Below are 17076 nucleotides of genomic sequence, written 5' to 3' on the forward strand. Positions count from 1 at the left end.
GGAAAAATGGAGTCAATGGGTTGGAAAATTGTTGGTGGAGCAGATGACTTTGAAATTGAGGCCGAGACTCGAAAGCAACCAAATGGTGGATATATGTACTTCTAGTAAGTATCAATGTCTTTTTGTTATTATTGTTGAAATGGTAATTGGATTAAAGTATCGATAAACTTTAAATTGATTACAAATTTTAAATGTTAACAGTATGGCCGAATGCAAAAGGATGAAGGGAGATGGCACACAGAGCGGTTCGGTATGTAAAATGAAATTGACATTGAGTAGTATTAGTATTTAGTGTTAATGTATTGATTAAGAAACGTTTATGTTTAATATTAGGTGAAAAAAGATGTGAGGTCCAAATGGAATTCAATGAGTGATGCTGAAAAGGAACCTTACATCACACAGTCAAGGAATGATAGTAAAGAATACAAAGAACGGAGGAAAGCACATGAAAATAAGGTATTCATTAAACTTGTAAATACGTTGATACAAAATATATAAGAACTATAACATTATATATTGTTAAAAAATGTAGGAAGTGTCGACAAGATGCAGCATTAAAAGGGTGAATTTATTAATTAAACACCTTAAGGAGAAGGGTCAGTTGAATGTGCTGGGAGAAATAGGTTTTGGATCGTTGATCGGAGTAAGGGATCGACCTATTCGGAGGGAATTGTGTCGATCCTTGATGGCACAATTTGACGTCAGTCAATGTATGGCTAAGTATGGTGATTATTCATTCCCTCTGGGGGTATCGGCTGCTACAGCCGTATTGGGGGTACAAAACAAAGGCAAAAGTGTTATAGAAGTCTGTAGGAGTAAGAACTGGAAAGCACTTGCCTCCAAATATGGTTTGAATCATAAGGTGACATATGCTGAAGTTGAAGAGGATATCAAAAGTGGATCTTACTGGGGGGATGAGCTGAAGGCCCGAGTTCTACTGTACCTTGTCGGGATATTTCTTTGTCCAACGGGTGATACGTCAACGAACAAGGAATATATGAAGCTCATTTGCGATGAAGGCTTGAAGGGTGAATTCAATTGAGCTGAATATATCCATTCGAGATTGATTGAATCAATCATCACCTTTAAAAAGGGCAGCAGAGATACCTCAAAGGGTGCATAGCAATCTTAGAGGTAAATGAGTTGAATCACTTTTTTGTGTTTTTATATAAAAATATAAATTTTATTATAAATGCAGGTTGCACTGTTCGATTTTTGGTCGGGCTGTGAGGCAGTGCCGGCTTATGAAAGAACCGGAGTGGCACGCATCCGTGCATGGGGGAAGGAAGAGGTGGTTAGAGTGATGGTGAAGTTGAAGTTGGATAGAGGGAAGAAGCAAGAAATGGTAATAAATGTAATTAAATAATATTAAGAATATAATCAATGTCTTACTATTGTAATTTAATTTTGAAGGTTATTGGCAAGGATGTAGAGGAGGCAGTGGAGGCAGAGGAGAAGAAAGGAGGGATGGTTGTATTGGGGGATGACGGTGAGTGGGACGACGGTGAAGCAAAACAGAGTAACTTCGACATTTTGATGTCTGAATTGGCTGATATCAAAAAAATCCAATTTGAAATCATGCAAAGACAATCAAGAGTCGAAGAGAAACTTGATCAAGTCGTAGAGAAACTCGAGAGAGTCGAAGATACACTCGAGAGGCATAAGGGGGTAGTGGAAGGAAAAATAGATGGAGTGGTGAAAGAAGTAGAGGTGTTGAGGGGTGAAGTGGTGAATGAAGTTGGGGTGTTAAGGGGTGATATTAAGATGGTGACGGAGAAAAATTTGAGGGAGTGGTGAAGGAGGTTGTGGATTTGAGGAGTGAACTTACGGGGGTGAAGGGGGTGGTTGATAAATACTCGGATGAAGGAGCTCAATTGAAGGGTGAAATAAAAGAGATGAAGAGCTATGTAGAAAAAAAGTACGATGAACTGAAAAAATATGAAGAAGAAAAGAGGGAGGAGGAAGAAGAAGAGATTGAAGAAATGAGGAGGAAGGAAGTCGATGTCATTTATACACCGGAGAGTGTTATAGCAGCAGTTTTGGATTCGGAATGTCCTGCACCCCAGAAGATGAAGCAGAAGGTAAGTTTAATAAAAGAATACTTAATTTGATTTTTATTATGTTGTTGTGACAAAAATTTGTATGCAAAATTGTAGGTTGAAAAAGCGGATATTCCAAGCGGAATTGATGACATCGAAGCTGCAATTTGTGATTATTTATGGAATAGCGAGTTAGAATCGGGGTAAGTGAAATATATTGTTTTGTGAGTGATATTTAAATATTTCATGACAACATATTAATCCTAATGATTCATACAGATATTCTGTAATATCAATGGGAAATCAATTCGCTACTGTTTACGACGTTGCAACGTTGAAGCCTACGGAATGGGTTGGCGGTGTGGTAAGTAGAAAGTAGAAAATGTTAAAACTTATTGAATATGTTCTGATTGTGTAATTAATTTTGTTAGGTTATCGATTTGCTCGCCTGGACCATATGCTACGATTCTCAAAAGTCACTCCGGAGGATTGGCTACCTTCCATACCTCTTAGTGGTGAGTTAAATTAATAAATATTGAAAAGTAGTGTTATAGACGGTAAATTAATAATGTTTGTTGCGTAATTACAGCAACAGGCGTTGGAAGCCAACAACAAAGAAAGTGTTGAGGGTATTTATACCTTCTGGGGTGTCATATTGGATAACTATGTGAAATTCACCGACTGTGAGAAGGTAAGACACCATACCAATTGCAAATGATGTTTTCGGATATAGAATGTTGAATTTTGTCAAATTGGGTGTGAAATTTGTTGCAGATCATGATCACAATAAACTACCATAATTCACATTGGTATCTGTTGGTGTTGGATATGGTAGATCATGTTGTAACAATATATGATAGTATGTTTACAACTGAAGCAGCTAAACAGAGAGTGAAGGATGCTAAGAGATTGGTATGTATGTATGTATGAAAGGACATTATGTAAATTATAATGCATAATTTTTTTGGTGCATAACTTCTTCTATTTTAATGCAGATTAAAATATTAGATTCTTATAATAAGAAACGCATTTGGGTTGAGTCCTATGGATCTCTAGGAAAGTATCCCTTGAAAAATTTCAAATTTGTGGAGCATAAGAAGAATAAGCAATTGAATGGGTATGAGATGTTATCACAAATAGAAAGCTTAATTTATGCAGTATTCATCATAATTGACATGTGTGGTTTTCAAATTTTGTAACAGATATGATTGCGGCATGTATGTGATGATGTGGATGGAATCGATCGGTTCTACAGGGGCAACTGGTGATTTTGTAAGTCGATAGAAAAAATCGTTTGTGGTAAAATTGTTAAAAGTCGTATATTGAATGTTGTAGTTGACAATACTTAACGTTCTGACAATTTGAATATAGGTTGTTGGAGACTGGGATCGATCGCGAGTATTAAACGATCTCGTAAGCCACAATCAAAATGAACGAAGACAGGAGATAACAAAAGCTGCAATATTACATAAGAATAACAAAAGAATGCAATGATGTAAATGTAGGGTTAATTTTGTATAAGATTTATAATTTTGTATACGATTTATATTTTCGTATGTGAATATAATTATGAATGAGATGAGAAAATTTAGCAGTATGTTGTTGTACATGTTTCTTATACACATTAAGGGTCATGTTGATACTTGGAAGTAAAAGGCAAATTTACGTTATGGCCAAAAGGATGTAATTTTTCAATCTAACCGGTACAATTATACCGGTTTTATGTGAGAATATGTCTAAATAATGTGTCGACACTAATATAGTTTGTGTCGATATTTTTTTCCAGAATGAATGGAAAACAGGGTGCACCCATAAAATGTCGATCCATATATAAAAAGTGTCGATCCCAAAATCATCGAACCCAAAAGTATAATGTAATATGTAATTTTTCAATCTAACCGGTACAATTATACTGGTTTTATGTGAGAATATGTCTAAATAATGTGTCGACACTAATATAGTTTGTGTCGATATTTTTTTTCCAGAATGAATGGAAAACAGGGTGCACCCATAAAGTGTCGATCCATATATAAAAAGTGTCGATCCCAAAATCATCGAACCCAAAAGTATAATGTAATATGTAATTTTTCAATCTAACCGGTACAATTATACCGGTTTTATGTGAGAATATGTCTAAATAATGTGTCGACACTAATATAGTTTGTGTCGATATTTTTTTTCCAGAATGAATGGAAAACAGGGTGCACCCATAAAGTGTCGATCCATATATAAAAAGTGTCGATCCCAAAATCATCGAACCCAAAAGTATAATGTAATATGTAATTTTTCAATCTAACCGGTACAATTATACCGGTTTTATGTGAGAATATGTCTAAATAATGTGTCGACACTAATATAGTTTGTGTCGATATTTTTTTTCCAGAATGAATGGAAAACAGGGTGCACCCATAAAGTGTCGATCCATATATAAACAGTGTCGATCCCAAAATCATCGAACCCAAAAGTATAATGTAATATGTAATTTTTCAATCTAACCGGTACAATTATACCGGTTTTATGTGAGAATATGTCTAAATAATGTGTCGACACTAATATAGTTTGTGTCGATATTTTTTTCCAGAATGAATGGAAAACAGGGTGCACCATAAAGTGTCGATCTATATATAAAAAGTGTCGATCCCAAAATCATCGAACCCAAAAGTATAATGTAATATGTAATTTTTCAATCTAACCGGTACAATTATACCGGTTTTATGTGAGAATATGTCTAAATAATGTGTCGACACTAATATAGTTTGTGTCGATACTAATTTAAATATCAAGTGTTTTCCACCGTTTACGATATATAGTACTCTTAATCGAGAAACCCTAAACATAAAGGCAAGCAGGCAGATCTTCCTCTTTCTTCTACCGTTATCATAAGTGACGACCAGATATTCAGGTAAATTTATCGATATTTTATGGGTTTGATTGATTCCTATATTGGAGTTTTTATCCTGAATGTGTTTGTGTTCCATTGTAATAGGGGTAGCATCCAACCAAAATGGCTCCAAAACGTCAGCGTCAGAAGCGAGGTCTTTCTCAAAGCTCTTCTCAACCCAGTTCTTCTCAACCACCTCCTTCTGTAACAAACGATTCTTCTGAGGAAATCAGGTCCTTCGAAACTCTGAACTTTAGATCCGACATGGAGAAACAAAGATGGCAGACGAGTTTTAAAGTAAGGAAGATTCGTCCCGAACGTGTCATTGACCTGGGTTTCTTGTTTGATGATAAATATGCATTTAGTTTTAAATCCACATTTACATCTTGGGGTTGGCTTGAATTCCTTGGTGTAGAACCAAGATATTATCCCAACCTAGTTAGAGTCTTCTACAACAATGCTTCCTTACAGCACGAGCCTAATAAGACTAATATAATAGGAATTAATACACATGTCATGGGGAAGGATATATATATATCTCCAGAAACTATTTCGGAGGGTTTAGGTGTAGCGAATACAGGGGATTCAGATGAAAATGGTGTAGATTGGTCTACAATTAAACGGGTTACTAGAAATAGCCCAATTCACCTCGATGTAGAGTCGAGAGTGTTTCACAAAATGCTCACATGGTATATCCGGCCTAGTGGGGGAAAACATTCAACGCTTCGAGACAGCGATTATTGGTGGATAGCAAAGTATAAATCCAAAACGGCTCCAAACATTGCAAAACTCATATTTAATACAATTGTATATATGGTCACAAAGGGAGCAACAATTTCAACTACACTACCATATGGATGTGTCATCACCCATCTGTTGAAGAAGAAGGAAGTTGATTTTTCGCATGACGCCCCTGTTCGATTAACCCGCAAGATTGACATGGTATTTATTAAAAAAGTGGGATATGATTTTGTTGAAAAACTCGGTTGGAAGCGTGTCAAGGAGGTCAGATTAGATCAAGAGAGGGAGGAAATGGACCCCGTTGGCCATGAAGAAGAGCAACCAAGTGGAGACGCAATGATGGAAGAAGCTCCAGTTGCAGAGGATGTCACAATTAAGACCGTGATGGAATACATGGTCAGTTTTCGGGAGCATATTGATTCCCTTGTGAGTGGAATGCGATCCGATATTTCATCATTGCAACGTGAAGTCTCCATGTTGCGTAACGAATTACGTCAACGACATCAAACGAGTTAGGTAATTCATTATCTATGTTTCTTAACATTTACACGTTCTGAACTTTATTTTATTTTCTTTTAACAGATGTGGACAACCAAGCGGTCGCAGAAGATGAAGCTGACGATGAAGATGACGATGATGATGACGATGAAGCTGGCGATGAAGATGATGACGATGATGATGATGAAGATGATGATCCAAACAAGTATATCGTGTCTGCAACGCCGCCTTCAAGAAAACTTTTAATTTTTGATCTCAATGGTGTCCTTGCCTACATCCCAAGACTGCCGGCAGGTTTGAATTCTATTCTTTTGTATCCATTATTTTAACATATAAGCGTAGAACTTTAATCTCATTTTCTTCATGTTGTAGATGTTGTCCTCAGAAGAGGATTATTTGAATTTATGCAATTTTGTGTCGACAATTTTGTTGTTGCCCTTTGGTCTTCAAAGATGAGGTTAGAACATGTTTGAGGCAATTGAATTACTGTAGTCAAAATCGTGATTTATACATTTGAATGTTAACATTCAAACTTGATTACAATCTCAGGCATAACGTCGACCGTGTACTTGAGAAACTACCTGTATTTTCCGAGCATTTTCTATTCGTGTGGGTAAGATGAATGTCATTACAGTTTGCTGACTTTTCGTTGTCTATGATTCCTACATATTTATGTTCGACTGTTTGTGAACAGGATCAAAAAAAATGCAAAACATACGATTCTGTTACCTACTGTAAAGATCTCAATGATGTTTGGAACGCGTGTCCATATTTTAACGAGCTAAATACACTTTTGGTCGATGATTCAGCGGAAAAAATGATTTATAATCCGGTAAGTTGCATTTATGCAATATGTTTTTCCAGTTGAACAGGTGTTCAGACATTGATGATCCAAACAACTTATGTGTTTATATAGAAATACAATTACATATGTCCACATACCTTTGACGCTGCTTCCCATTCGAACGACAAAGCTCTAGGTATGACACAAATTTATTCATGCTTATGCGAATTTAATTTAATTTATTGTTAGTAAAATTGCACCTCATTAGTTTGATAATTGAAATTATTTATGTATGTCCTCAGAAAAAGGCGGAAACATACGAGAGTATTTGGAAAATTTGTTGAAGGCCTCTAATGTTCCGGACTTCGTTAGAAACAACCCTTTTCCATCGGATTAATTTTGTTTGTCGGTACATTATTTAAACATTCTTGTGTATTTATATTTTGGTGTGATGAAATGGTGTGTATATTTTCATTAATTATTCCATATTTGCTTCTATGTGTACATATACATTTGAGTGTCTATACTTTTTTAATATATTGTAAAGTATCTATCCTTTTTATAAAAGTGTCTATACTTTTTCCACTGTGGAAAACATTAATTTAAGGTTATCTTTTGAGTGAGTTTTAAGATATTAATTTAGTAATTATAGGCGTCTAATGATTTATTTTTACGTTACGGTATATATATTATTAAATTAAAAATTCTTAATATTATTTTATAAAATATCAAAACAATCAACTAATTTTTTGTGCAAATGAAATTATTAAATTAATATTGTAGGTGGAAAACATGAAACATACTTAAAAAATATTGAAACATAAATTACATATCTTTAAAAAAGTATCGATCCTTTTTATAAAAAGTATGGACACTTTCAACATATTATAATAAAATAGGTAAATTTGCAATATAACCGGTATAAATATACCGGTTTTATGCGCGAATAGGTCTACAACCTATATCGACACTTTTTAATATTGTGTCGGTACTTTATGTCCATATTGGAAGAAAAATGTGTCGATACGATTTAAAAAAGTGTCGACATTTACACATCGGAACCCATAATTATAATAAAATAGGTAAATTTGCAATATAACCGGTATAAATATACCGGTTTTATGCGCGAATAGGTCTACAACCTATATCAACACTTTTTAATATTGTGTCGGTACTTTATGTCCATATTGGAAGAAAAATGTGTCGATACGATTTAAAAAAGTGTCGACATTTACACATCGGAACCCGTAATTATAATGTAATAGATAATTTTGTAATATAACAGGTATAAATATACCGGTTGTATGAGCGAATAGGTCTACAACCTATATCGACACTTTTTAATATTGTGTCGGTACTTTATGTCCATATTGGAAGAAAAATGTGTCATACGATTTAAAAAGTGTCGACATTTACACATCGGAACCCATAATTATAATAAAATAGGTAAATTTGCAATATAACCGGTATAAATATACCGGTTTTATGCGCGAATAGGTCTACAACCTATATCGACACTTTTTAATATTGTGTCGGTACTTTATGTCCATATTGGAAGAAAAATGTGTCGATACGATTTAAAAAAGTGTCGACATTTACACATCGGAACCCATAATTATAATGTAATAGATAATTTTGTAATATAAAAGGTATAAATATACCGGTTGTATGAGCGAATAGGTCTACAACCTATATCGACACTTTTTAATATTGTGTCGGTACTTTATGTCCATATTGGAAGAAAAATGTGTCGATACGATTTAAAAAAGTGTCGACATTTACACATCGGAACCCATAATTATAATGTAATAGATAATTTTGTAATATAACAGGTATAAATATACCGGTTTTATGAGCGAATAGGTCTACAACCTATATCGACACTTTTTAATATTGTGTCGGTACTTTATGTCCATATTGGAAGAAAAATGTGTCGATACGATTTAAAAAAGTGTCGACATTTACACATCGGAACCCATAATTATAATAAAATAGGTAAATTTGCAATATAACCGGTATAAATATACCGGTTTTATGCGCGAATATGTCTACAACCTAAAATGTGTCGATACCATTTAAAAAAGTGTCGGTAATTTTAAGTAACGCGGTTTTTCTTCCTTCATTCAAAATATTTATATATACATACAATAGGAGTCATGTACTTACGATATATTATATGGAGATCGTTGTCATTCCATTCCGTCTTCGAAAAAATCAGTTGATGTAGGCTGTGTGCTTGTACTCAAACTGAGCTTGACTTGAGGACATGTTAGTTTGTTATGCCCCTCACCGTTGCAGTACCCACATCGCCTAATTTTCTTCTCGACCTTGTTCTTCGGCACTTCTTTTCGCTTGCGTTGTTTTCGTTGAGGGTCACGTACATTGTTTACTACAATGCTCTAGTTGACTGAATGATTCAAACCAAAAGAGTTTTCTAATTCTTCTATTAGTTTTTTCATCTCATCTCTTGCGGTTTTGAAAGACTCGTCTGTCTTTGATGCAATGTAGCATAACCTACTTGACGTTGAACGTAGAGCAGCTAACCTTGCCATTTGCATCACTTCTGGAGACACATTCAAATCAACATAGCTGGGTGCAGAAGCCTTCGCATCATTAGTCCACCTACTTTGAATCAAAGTCCCGGGCAAATATGTGTAGTCCAATTGCTTCAAAATGTGAAGTTGATGGCGACACGGAAGTCCAACGGTCTCGAATTTTTTGCAGAAGCAAATTAGAGTTTTCGTACGAGAATCAAAACTAATTTCAAATTTCCTATTTTTTTCTGCGTACTTTGACAAAATATAATGTTGACATTCATCTGATAAGGACTTAATCTCTGCCTCAATCCGGTACAATGTCTCCCGTATAAGTTCATCTTGGAACAGACGAAAAGATTCGCGGGTAAAAATCGCAGCGGCATGGCTTTCAAGGTCGACCAGTTTTGTGATCTGTAAGGGCTTAGTATGGGAACTTAAGTAATCCGCTTTCAACTCGTTCATACGCATTCTACTAATTCCATCTTCAATTGCACGAACAACATCTAAATATGTCTTCTTGTGTTTCAGTGCAATAGCTAGTGAAGCATTCATAGACTCGCACCTTTGTGTTGAGCGAATATTGGCAAAGAAATGACCGGTTAGATATGCTTGTGCCCATAAGTGTCGTGTATTTCCCTTCTCAATCACCCATGGATGCTTGTGGACGTTGAATTCTGAAACAATCGAACGCCATTGAATATCAAATTCCTTGGTTGTCCACCAGGAAGCCATGCATTTTGAGAATGCTGCTGTAAACTTTGGGTCACCAATGTTAGCTTGTGCATTGCGAGAAAGATGCCAAGAACATAATCTGTGCTTAGCATAAGGGATAACAGATTTGATAGCCCTCTGCATTGCCCTATCCCCATCGGTTACAACAGAAATAGGTGATTTATTCATCATGGCTTCTAAAAAATTATGTAGCACCCACTCGAAAGATTGAGACGTCTCGTCAGCGATTATGGCAGTGGCAAACACAATTGTGTTATGGTGATGATTGACACCAACAATAGGCACAATTGGTCGACCATACAAATTATCTTTGTACGTTGTGTCGAACGCAATTACATCACCGAAGCATGTGTAATCCGATCTCGATGTAGAATCCGACCAAATAAGATTATACAATGCCCCCGATTCGTCTACCGAGTATGTCATAAAAAACTCGGGATCATCATGTTTCTTATAATCAAAGTAGGCAATAAGCGCATTCACATCCCCATCGACGATTTCCTTTGCTTTACCTCTTTGAAGTGCATTGTAGAGGTCTTTATGTGTAAATCCAACATTATGATAGCCCCCTGCCTGCTGCGTTAAATAGTTCATTACTTGTGACGTGCCAACACCGACCTCTTTCAATGTTGTTGCCTCATCGATATCAGCCTTACTTACAGCTCTATTAGAACGCATAAATGGTGTCATAGCAGATGTGCACAATGCATGATTATGTTTCTGATCAGACTTACTTATAACCCACTGATCGTTTGTATTTGTTGCTGTAACTACGACTCTAGCCTTACATCCTGTTCTTGTGACTGGCGTATGAGCACGTTGGCGATCAACAGTATTGACTTTTGATACTTGAAACCCTTCTTTGGAACAACAAAATTCTTGTGTCTTCACATCCCCTTCCACGTCAAGCCGTGTTGTTCCCTTACGTGCACTAAACCCATGTTCCCGTGCGAATCCCTTGTAAAAGTGCCAAGCTTGATCATGTGAACAGAAGAGCTGACCAACCAATCTGTCAGATTCATCAACATTATGTACTTCATGGCATTCCTCGGTTGGCTTAACATTGTCTACATCAGTATTATCCATGGCAAAAATTTTGTTGTGCAAGTTCAGTGCTCCAGGAGTTGATGGAGATGTAAGCAAAGGTTCATTTTGAATATGTTTCAGTCGTGCTGCTTTCACTATGATGTGGCATTGGTAGTGGTAGTTAAAGGGTGGGTACAACATTAAATTCGCAGTACATATTTAGGTATGTACAATAACTACAAGTATATAATGTAATAGGTATCGTTTATATAATGTAATAGGTAGCGCTTATATAATATATTGTAAAGTATCTATCCTTTTTATAAAAGTGTCCATACTTTTTTCACTGTGGAAAACATTAATTTAAGGTTATCTTTTGAGTGAGTTTTAAGATATTAATTTAGTAATTATAGGCGTCTAATGATTTATTTTTACGTTACGATATATATTATTATTAAATTAAAAATTCTAAATATTATTTTATAAAATATCAAAACAATCAAATAATTTTTTGTGCAAATAAAATTATTACATCAAATTACTTTATTCCAACCATGTGACAAGTGTGACAACTCCATCAACTCACAACTCAGCTTTGAACTCAATCAATATTGTCTTTTAGCTTGATGGTTCATAAAGCATGTTACTTGAACAGTATGAATAAATTATGCAATTTTCATGTTCAATTTAACAACGCATTTCAAATTCATTTCATATGTAATTGGAGTTTGAATTTAAATTTCAATTTGAGTTTGAATTTCAATATATATTTCGGCTCCACTATAAATATTAGCCCAAGCCAATATGCATGTTATCATTGATTATTCCTAATTTCCATTGTTTTTTTCTAACGTTTAAACGCGAGGGAAATCCAGACCATTGTATTTTTTGGTCAACTTTAAAGCGTCAGAAACGTTTCGGGCGTATGATCTGGGTGGTAAACAAATAGCAACTAAAATCTAAGTCCGAAATGCTTCTGAGTACCACCCAAATCATAAGTCTGAAATACTTCCGATGCTCATCAAAATCCAAAGCTCATATGGTGCCAAGCAAAAGGAAATCAAAATTCAAATCTCATATGATGCCAAGCAAAAGGAAATCAAAATCTACAACTTGATTTTGAACATTGATATGATATGTTCAGTTGTTATCATGTTGGGATTTTCTCGTTTTTGATTGCTTGGATAGTTGTTCTCTTGCTTCTTCAAGTGTCCTTAGCTTGTAATTTATAGCTTGGAATGTGTTTGATGTTGTATATATTATTAAATTAAAAACAATAAACATATATATTACATATTTATTATTATCTTTGGTTAATGTTGTTAAATTAAAAATTCTAAATAATATTTTATAAAATATCAAAAAATCAAATAATTTTTTGTGCAAATGAAATTATTAAATTAATATTGTAGGTGGAAAACATGAAACACTATTAAAAAAATTGAAACATAAATTACATAACTTTAAAAGAAGTATCGATCCTTTTTATAAAAGGTATGGACACTTTCAATATAATAGGTAAAAATATGATGTAATAGGTAGCGCTTATATAATGTAATAGGTATCGTTTATATAATGTAATAGGTAGTTGTTATATTGTAAAGTGTCTATCCTTTTTATAAAAGTGTCCATACTTTTTTCACTGTGGAAAACATTAATTTAAGGTTATCTTTTGAGTGAGTTTTAAGATTTTAATTTAGTAATTATAGGCGTCTAATGATTTATTTTTTACGTTACGATATATATTTAATGTTGTTAAATTAAAAATTCTAAATAATATTTTATAAAATATCAAAAAATCAAATAATTTTTTGTGCAAATGAAATTATTAAATTAATATTGTAGGTGGAAAACATGAAACACTATTAAAAAAAATTGAAACATAAATTACATAACTTTAAAAGAAGTATCGATCCTTTTTATAAAAAGTATGGACACTTTAAATATAATAGGTAAAAATATGATGTAATAGGTAGCGCTTATATAATGTAATAGGTATCGTTTATATAATGTAATAGGTAGTGGTTATATTGTAAAGTGTCTATCCTTTTTATAAAAGTGTCCATACTTTTTTCACTGTTGAAAACATTAATTTAAGGTTATATTTTGAGTGAGTTTTAAGATTTTAATTTAGTAATTATAGGCGTCTAATGATTTATTTTTTACGTTACGATATATATTATTATTAAATTAAAAATTCTAAATAATATTTTATAAAATATCAAATAATCAAATAATTTTTTGTGCAAATGAAATTATTAAATTAATATTGTAGGTGGAAAACATGAAACACTATTCAAAAATTGAAACATAAATTACATAACTTTAAAAGAAGTATCGATCCTTTTTATAAAAATTATGGACACTTTCAACATATTATAATAAAATAGGTAAATTTGCAATATAACCGGTATAAATATACCGGTTTACTTATAAATTAGGTAAATATAAGCACTACCTATTACATTATATAAGCGCTACCTAGTATGTTATTGTACTTTATAATATTTCCGGTTAAATAATATAACATAACCGGTATAAATTTTAACCGGTCACTTGTTTAACCGGTCACGCCGTATATTAACCGTTTTTTAGGCGCCGCACCGCAGAACTACCCTCAAAATTTATGTAACATGAAATTGTTCAAAATAAACATGATCAAAATAATCAAAGTTTAGAAGAAGAGGACAAAACGACAACAGGTGTGTTTCTTTGTTGGTACCAAGTAACGTTTTTGAAACTTTGATTCCGGCGTGAAAATGTTTCCATAAATTGCATGCAAAGAGAAAACCCTCCTAAAAGCCGTATATACTGCAGTGTTATTCCATAGCCGTATGTTTTCACTCTCTCAATCCACCTCCCCCTATTTCTCTTTTTTCTTTTAAAACCAAAGGGTTTGTTTTAGGATAACTCTTTCTTCAATTTAAATTTTCCTTTCTTTATCTTCCCGTTTCTTATTATAATTCCTGTGCTTTTTTTAAAAAAAAAACTTAAAAAACTCTCTGTCTTCCTCTTGTTGTTGTTCTCGTTATTCTTTTTCTTCCCCTCCCCCCCCCCCTGATGGAGTCTAAAATGCCGTTTTCGTCTCCGATTTCACCGTCACTGGAAAGTTATTCAGGACCTCCCTTTGCAGGAAGAACGGTACAAAAGAACCCTTTTGATCAAACCCTAGAATCCGAGTTTTCTCGTCTTAATTTGTCAATTCACCAAAATGAAGACACAGGCCATCCGGGTAATTTTGGTGGTGAATTATTGGTCGGATCCGGGTACCGGTTTGGCGGCGGGTTTGCAAGAACAGGGCAAGAGAGAAGTGGTGTTATTGGTGAGGGTACGGAGGTGGGTTTTGATGGGTTGATGAAGGTGGGGCCAGATACTGAAAGCTGGGAGACTTTCGTGTATAGTTCGAATCAGTCACATTTGTTTGATTCTAGAAGACACGAACCTTCACATGAATACTCAATATTACCCTCGTCGAATCAAAATGGCCTCTTGTCTGCTTCTGCCGCTCCTGGTGCCGGTTGCTCAATGACTGGTTATTCAAACAACAGGAATATAATGAGATCTAGATTTAATAGTCATAACACTTTTCATAATAATCTGACTAATAATAGTTTTAGGATGCCTCGTTGGTCACAAGATCCTTTGAATTGTTTGAGTCTAGGTGATTTGAGAGGTAGGTTTGTGGCATTAGCAAAAGATCAGTATGGTTGTAGGTTTTTACAACAGGCCATTCAAGAAGCTTCAAAAGTGGAAATTGAAATGATTTTCATGGAGGTCATCGGTCATGTTTGTAAGTTGATGTTGGACCCTTTTGCCAACTATGTCGTTCAAAAAGTTCTGGACGTTTGTAGCGAGGAACAAAAGGATCACATTCTTTTGATGGTTGTTAATGATGGGTTTCGATTTGTTAACATGTGTCTCAATCTTCATGGGTATGTTTGGTTAATTAGGTTTGGTCTTCAGATGTTGTCTTGTTTCTAATATATATTTTCTCCATTTGGTGGCAGGGTTCGTGCTATACAGAAATTGTTGGAGAAGCTTACTACTCCACAACAAATCTCGAGAGTAATGTCTGCTATAATCCCTAGAGCTGTTGCATTGACCAAGGATATGAATGGTCATCGTGTGATTCAGTGTTGCTTGACAAATTTCCCTGACGAAGTTAATATGGTAAACATCCAAGAGTTGGACTGGTTACAATTCAAGTTAAAGCTTCATTTTGTCTATGTACATCTTGTTTCAGTTTAATTGTTTAATTGTGCATTTGTTCTACTTGGTAATTTTGATAAATATGTTTAGTCATTTGAATTAAATTGCATAGGTTACATGGTACTTCATATCTAAAACGTTTTAACAATGAAATAGATGTGTATTAACTGCTGCTTTCTCTCTTCCTTGTACCGCTGTTGACCAACATCTGTTTTGCACATTTGTTTATGTCCAAATCGGTTTTCATCGGCAGTATCTTCTGAACGAGGTGGCAAATAACTGTTATCAAATTGCAATAGACAAAAGTGGATGTTGTGCACTGCAGCATTGTGTTGACCACTCTAAGGGAAAGGCAAGAGAGCGTCTCGTCAAAAAGATCATAGCAAATGCTCTAAACCTAGCCGAAGATCAGTATGGGTGCGGGGTTCTCTTTTCTCACTTGTTTTGGCGTGGAACTTATGTTCAATTTGTTTGAGCTCTGATATGTGTTCCTGTGTTTTGTTCATTTTTCTCTAGTAACTACGTGGTGCAACATGTGCTGGGACTTAAAGATCAATACATAACAGAAAGTCTTCTTCATCAGCTTCAAGGAAATTTTGCATCTCTTTCCTGCAATAGGTATGGAAGCCACGTCGTCGAGAAATGCTTGGTGGAATGGGGAGAAGAGGAGTCTATGAGAATCATAAAGGAGCTGCTTAGAAGTCCTATCGTGTCTAGGCTCCTCGTCGATCCATTTGGGAACTATGTTATCCAATCAGCTTTGGCAGTGTCTGAGGTCAGATAGTTCTTTAACTCTTGTGCTTCCATCTTTGTCATTTCATGCACTTGTAAATCTATTTATGCGTAGTACAATTATATATAAATTTCTTAAGCTACTTCATTATGAGTGTAAATTCATTCATTTAATTATCAATGCTTCTATCTCATTTGTTATTCAAAGCACCTCTGTTGTGTGGAACTGGTGCAGTCATACTTGATCGAGCAGGGCCATGTTTACAATGATTTGCTGAATCTGGTCTGGAAAAACTATCCGATGATGCGCAGCCATGTTTATGGAAAATGGGTGCTTGTCTGGCTCAGCAGGCTCAGCAAGAGGAAGATGCTAAGCATGTAACCATATAGAATTACACAAGTATAGACGTTACGAGATTGTCCAAATAAGAGAATTTCACTAGGAATATATCAATACAAGAGTAGAAATAGAATTTTGTGTACCGAGTTTACAACTCGTCTGATCCGTCCTGGTGTGGGATTATTGTGGGTGTTTGTACTTGTCTAGTCTTGTTAGTTGTCTAATTAACTCTTGAGGAATGCTACAGTTAGATGTGATCTTTATAGCCATGGCCATGGACATTACGTAGTTGGATTAAAAGGCTAATATGATAAGCAACAATCATTCTTCTATGAATTTGAAAAAGAAATACACCATATTTTGACTATTTTGGAACTTCTATGATAGTTCGTATCTTTATTTTATAATTTTTTTATTTTATTATGGCAAGTGTTTGAAATAAAATTGTGTTTAGAGCTTATCAACTGAAGTATAAGATCGGATTTTTTTTTAAGTATAAGATATGTGGTCAGGTCAAACTTGGATTTAGGGGGGAAATAGTTGACTTGATGCAAGAT

The 17076-nt window shown here is 34.6% G+C and overlaps 1 protein-coding gene across 2 annotated transcripts; it reads left to right on the forward strand.

Annotated features, from left to right (window-relative positions):
* Positions 1 to 14302: 14302 nt before the first annotated feature.
* On the forward strand, positions 14303 to 16828 carry LOC120168303 (pumilio homolog 15-like). 2 transcript variants are annotated; one of them, XM_039177080.1, is made up of 5 exons: positions 14303 to 15170; positions 15246 to 15404; positions 15697 to 15864; positions 15964 to 16222; positions 16426 to 16828. In XM_039177080.1, exons 1-5 carry the CDS (start codon positions 14311 to 14313, stop codon positions 16447 to 16449), a joined length of 1470 nt encoding a protein of 489 aa, XP_039033011.1. In that variant the 5' UTR covers positions 14303 to 14310; the 3' UTR covers positions 16450 to 16828. The 2 variants fall into 2 exon arrangements, with proteins under 2 accessions (XP_039033011.1, XP_039033012.1); XM_039177081.1 differs by having other exon boundaries at positions 16433 to 16828.
* Positions 16829 to 17076: the final 248 nt, after the last annotated feature.

This window comes from Hibiscus syriacus, unplaced genomic scaffold (genome assembly GCF_006381635.1).
Source record: "Hibiscus syriacus cultivar Baekdansim isolate YM2019G1 unplaced genomic scaffold, ASM638163v2 tig00111719_pilon, whole genome shotgun sequence".
Lineage (NCBI taxonomy): Eukaryota > Viridiplantae > Streptophyta > Magnoliopsida > Malvales > Malvaceae > Hibiscus > Hibiscus syriacus.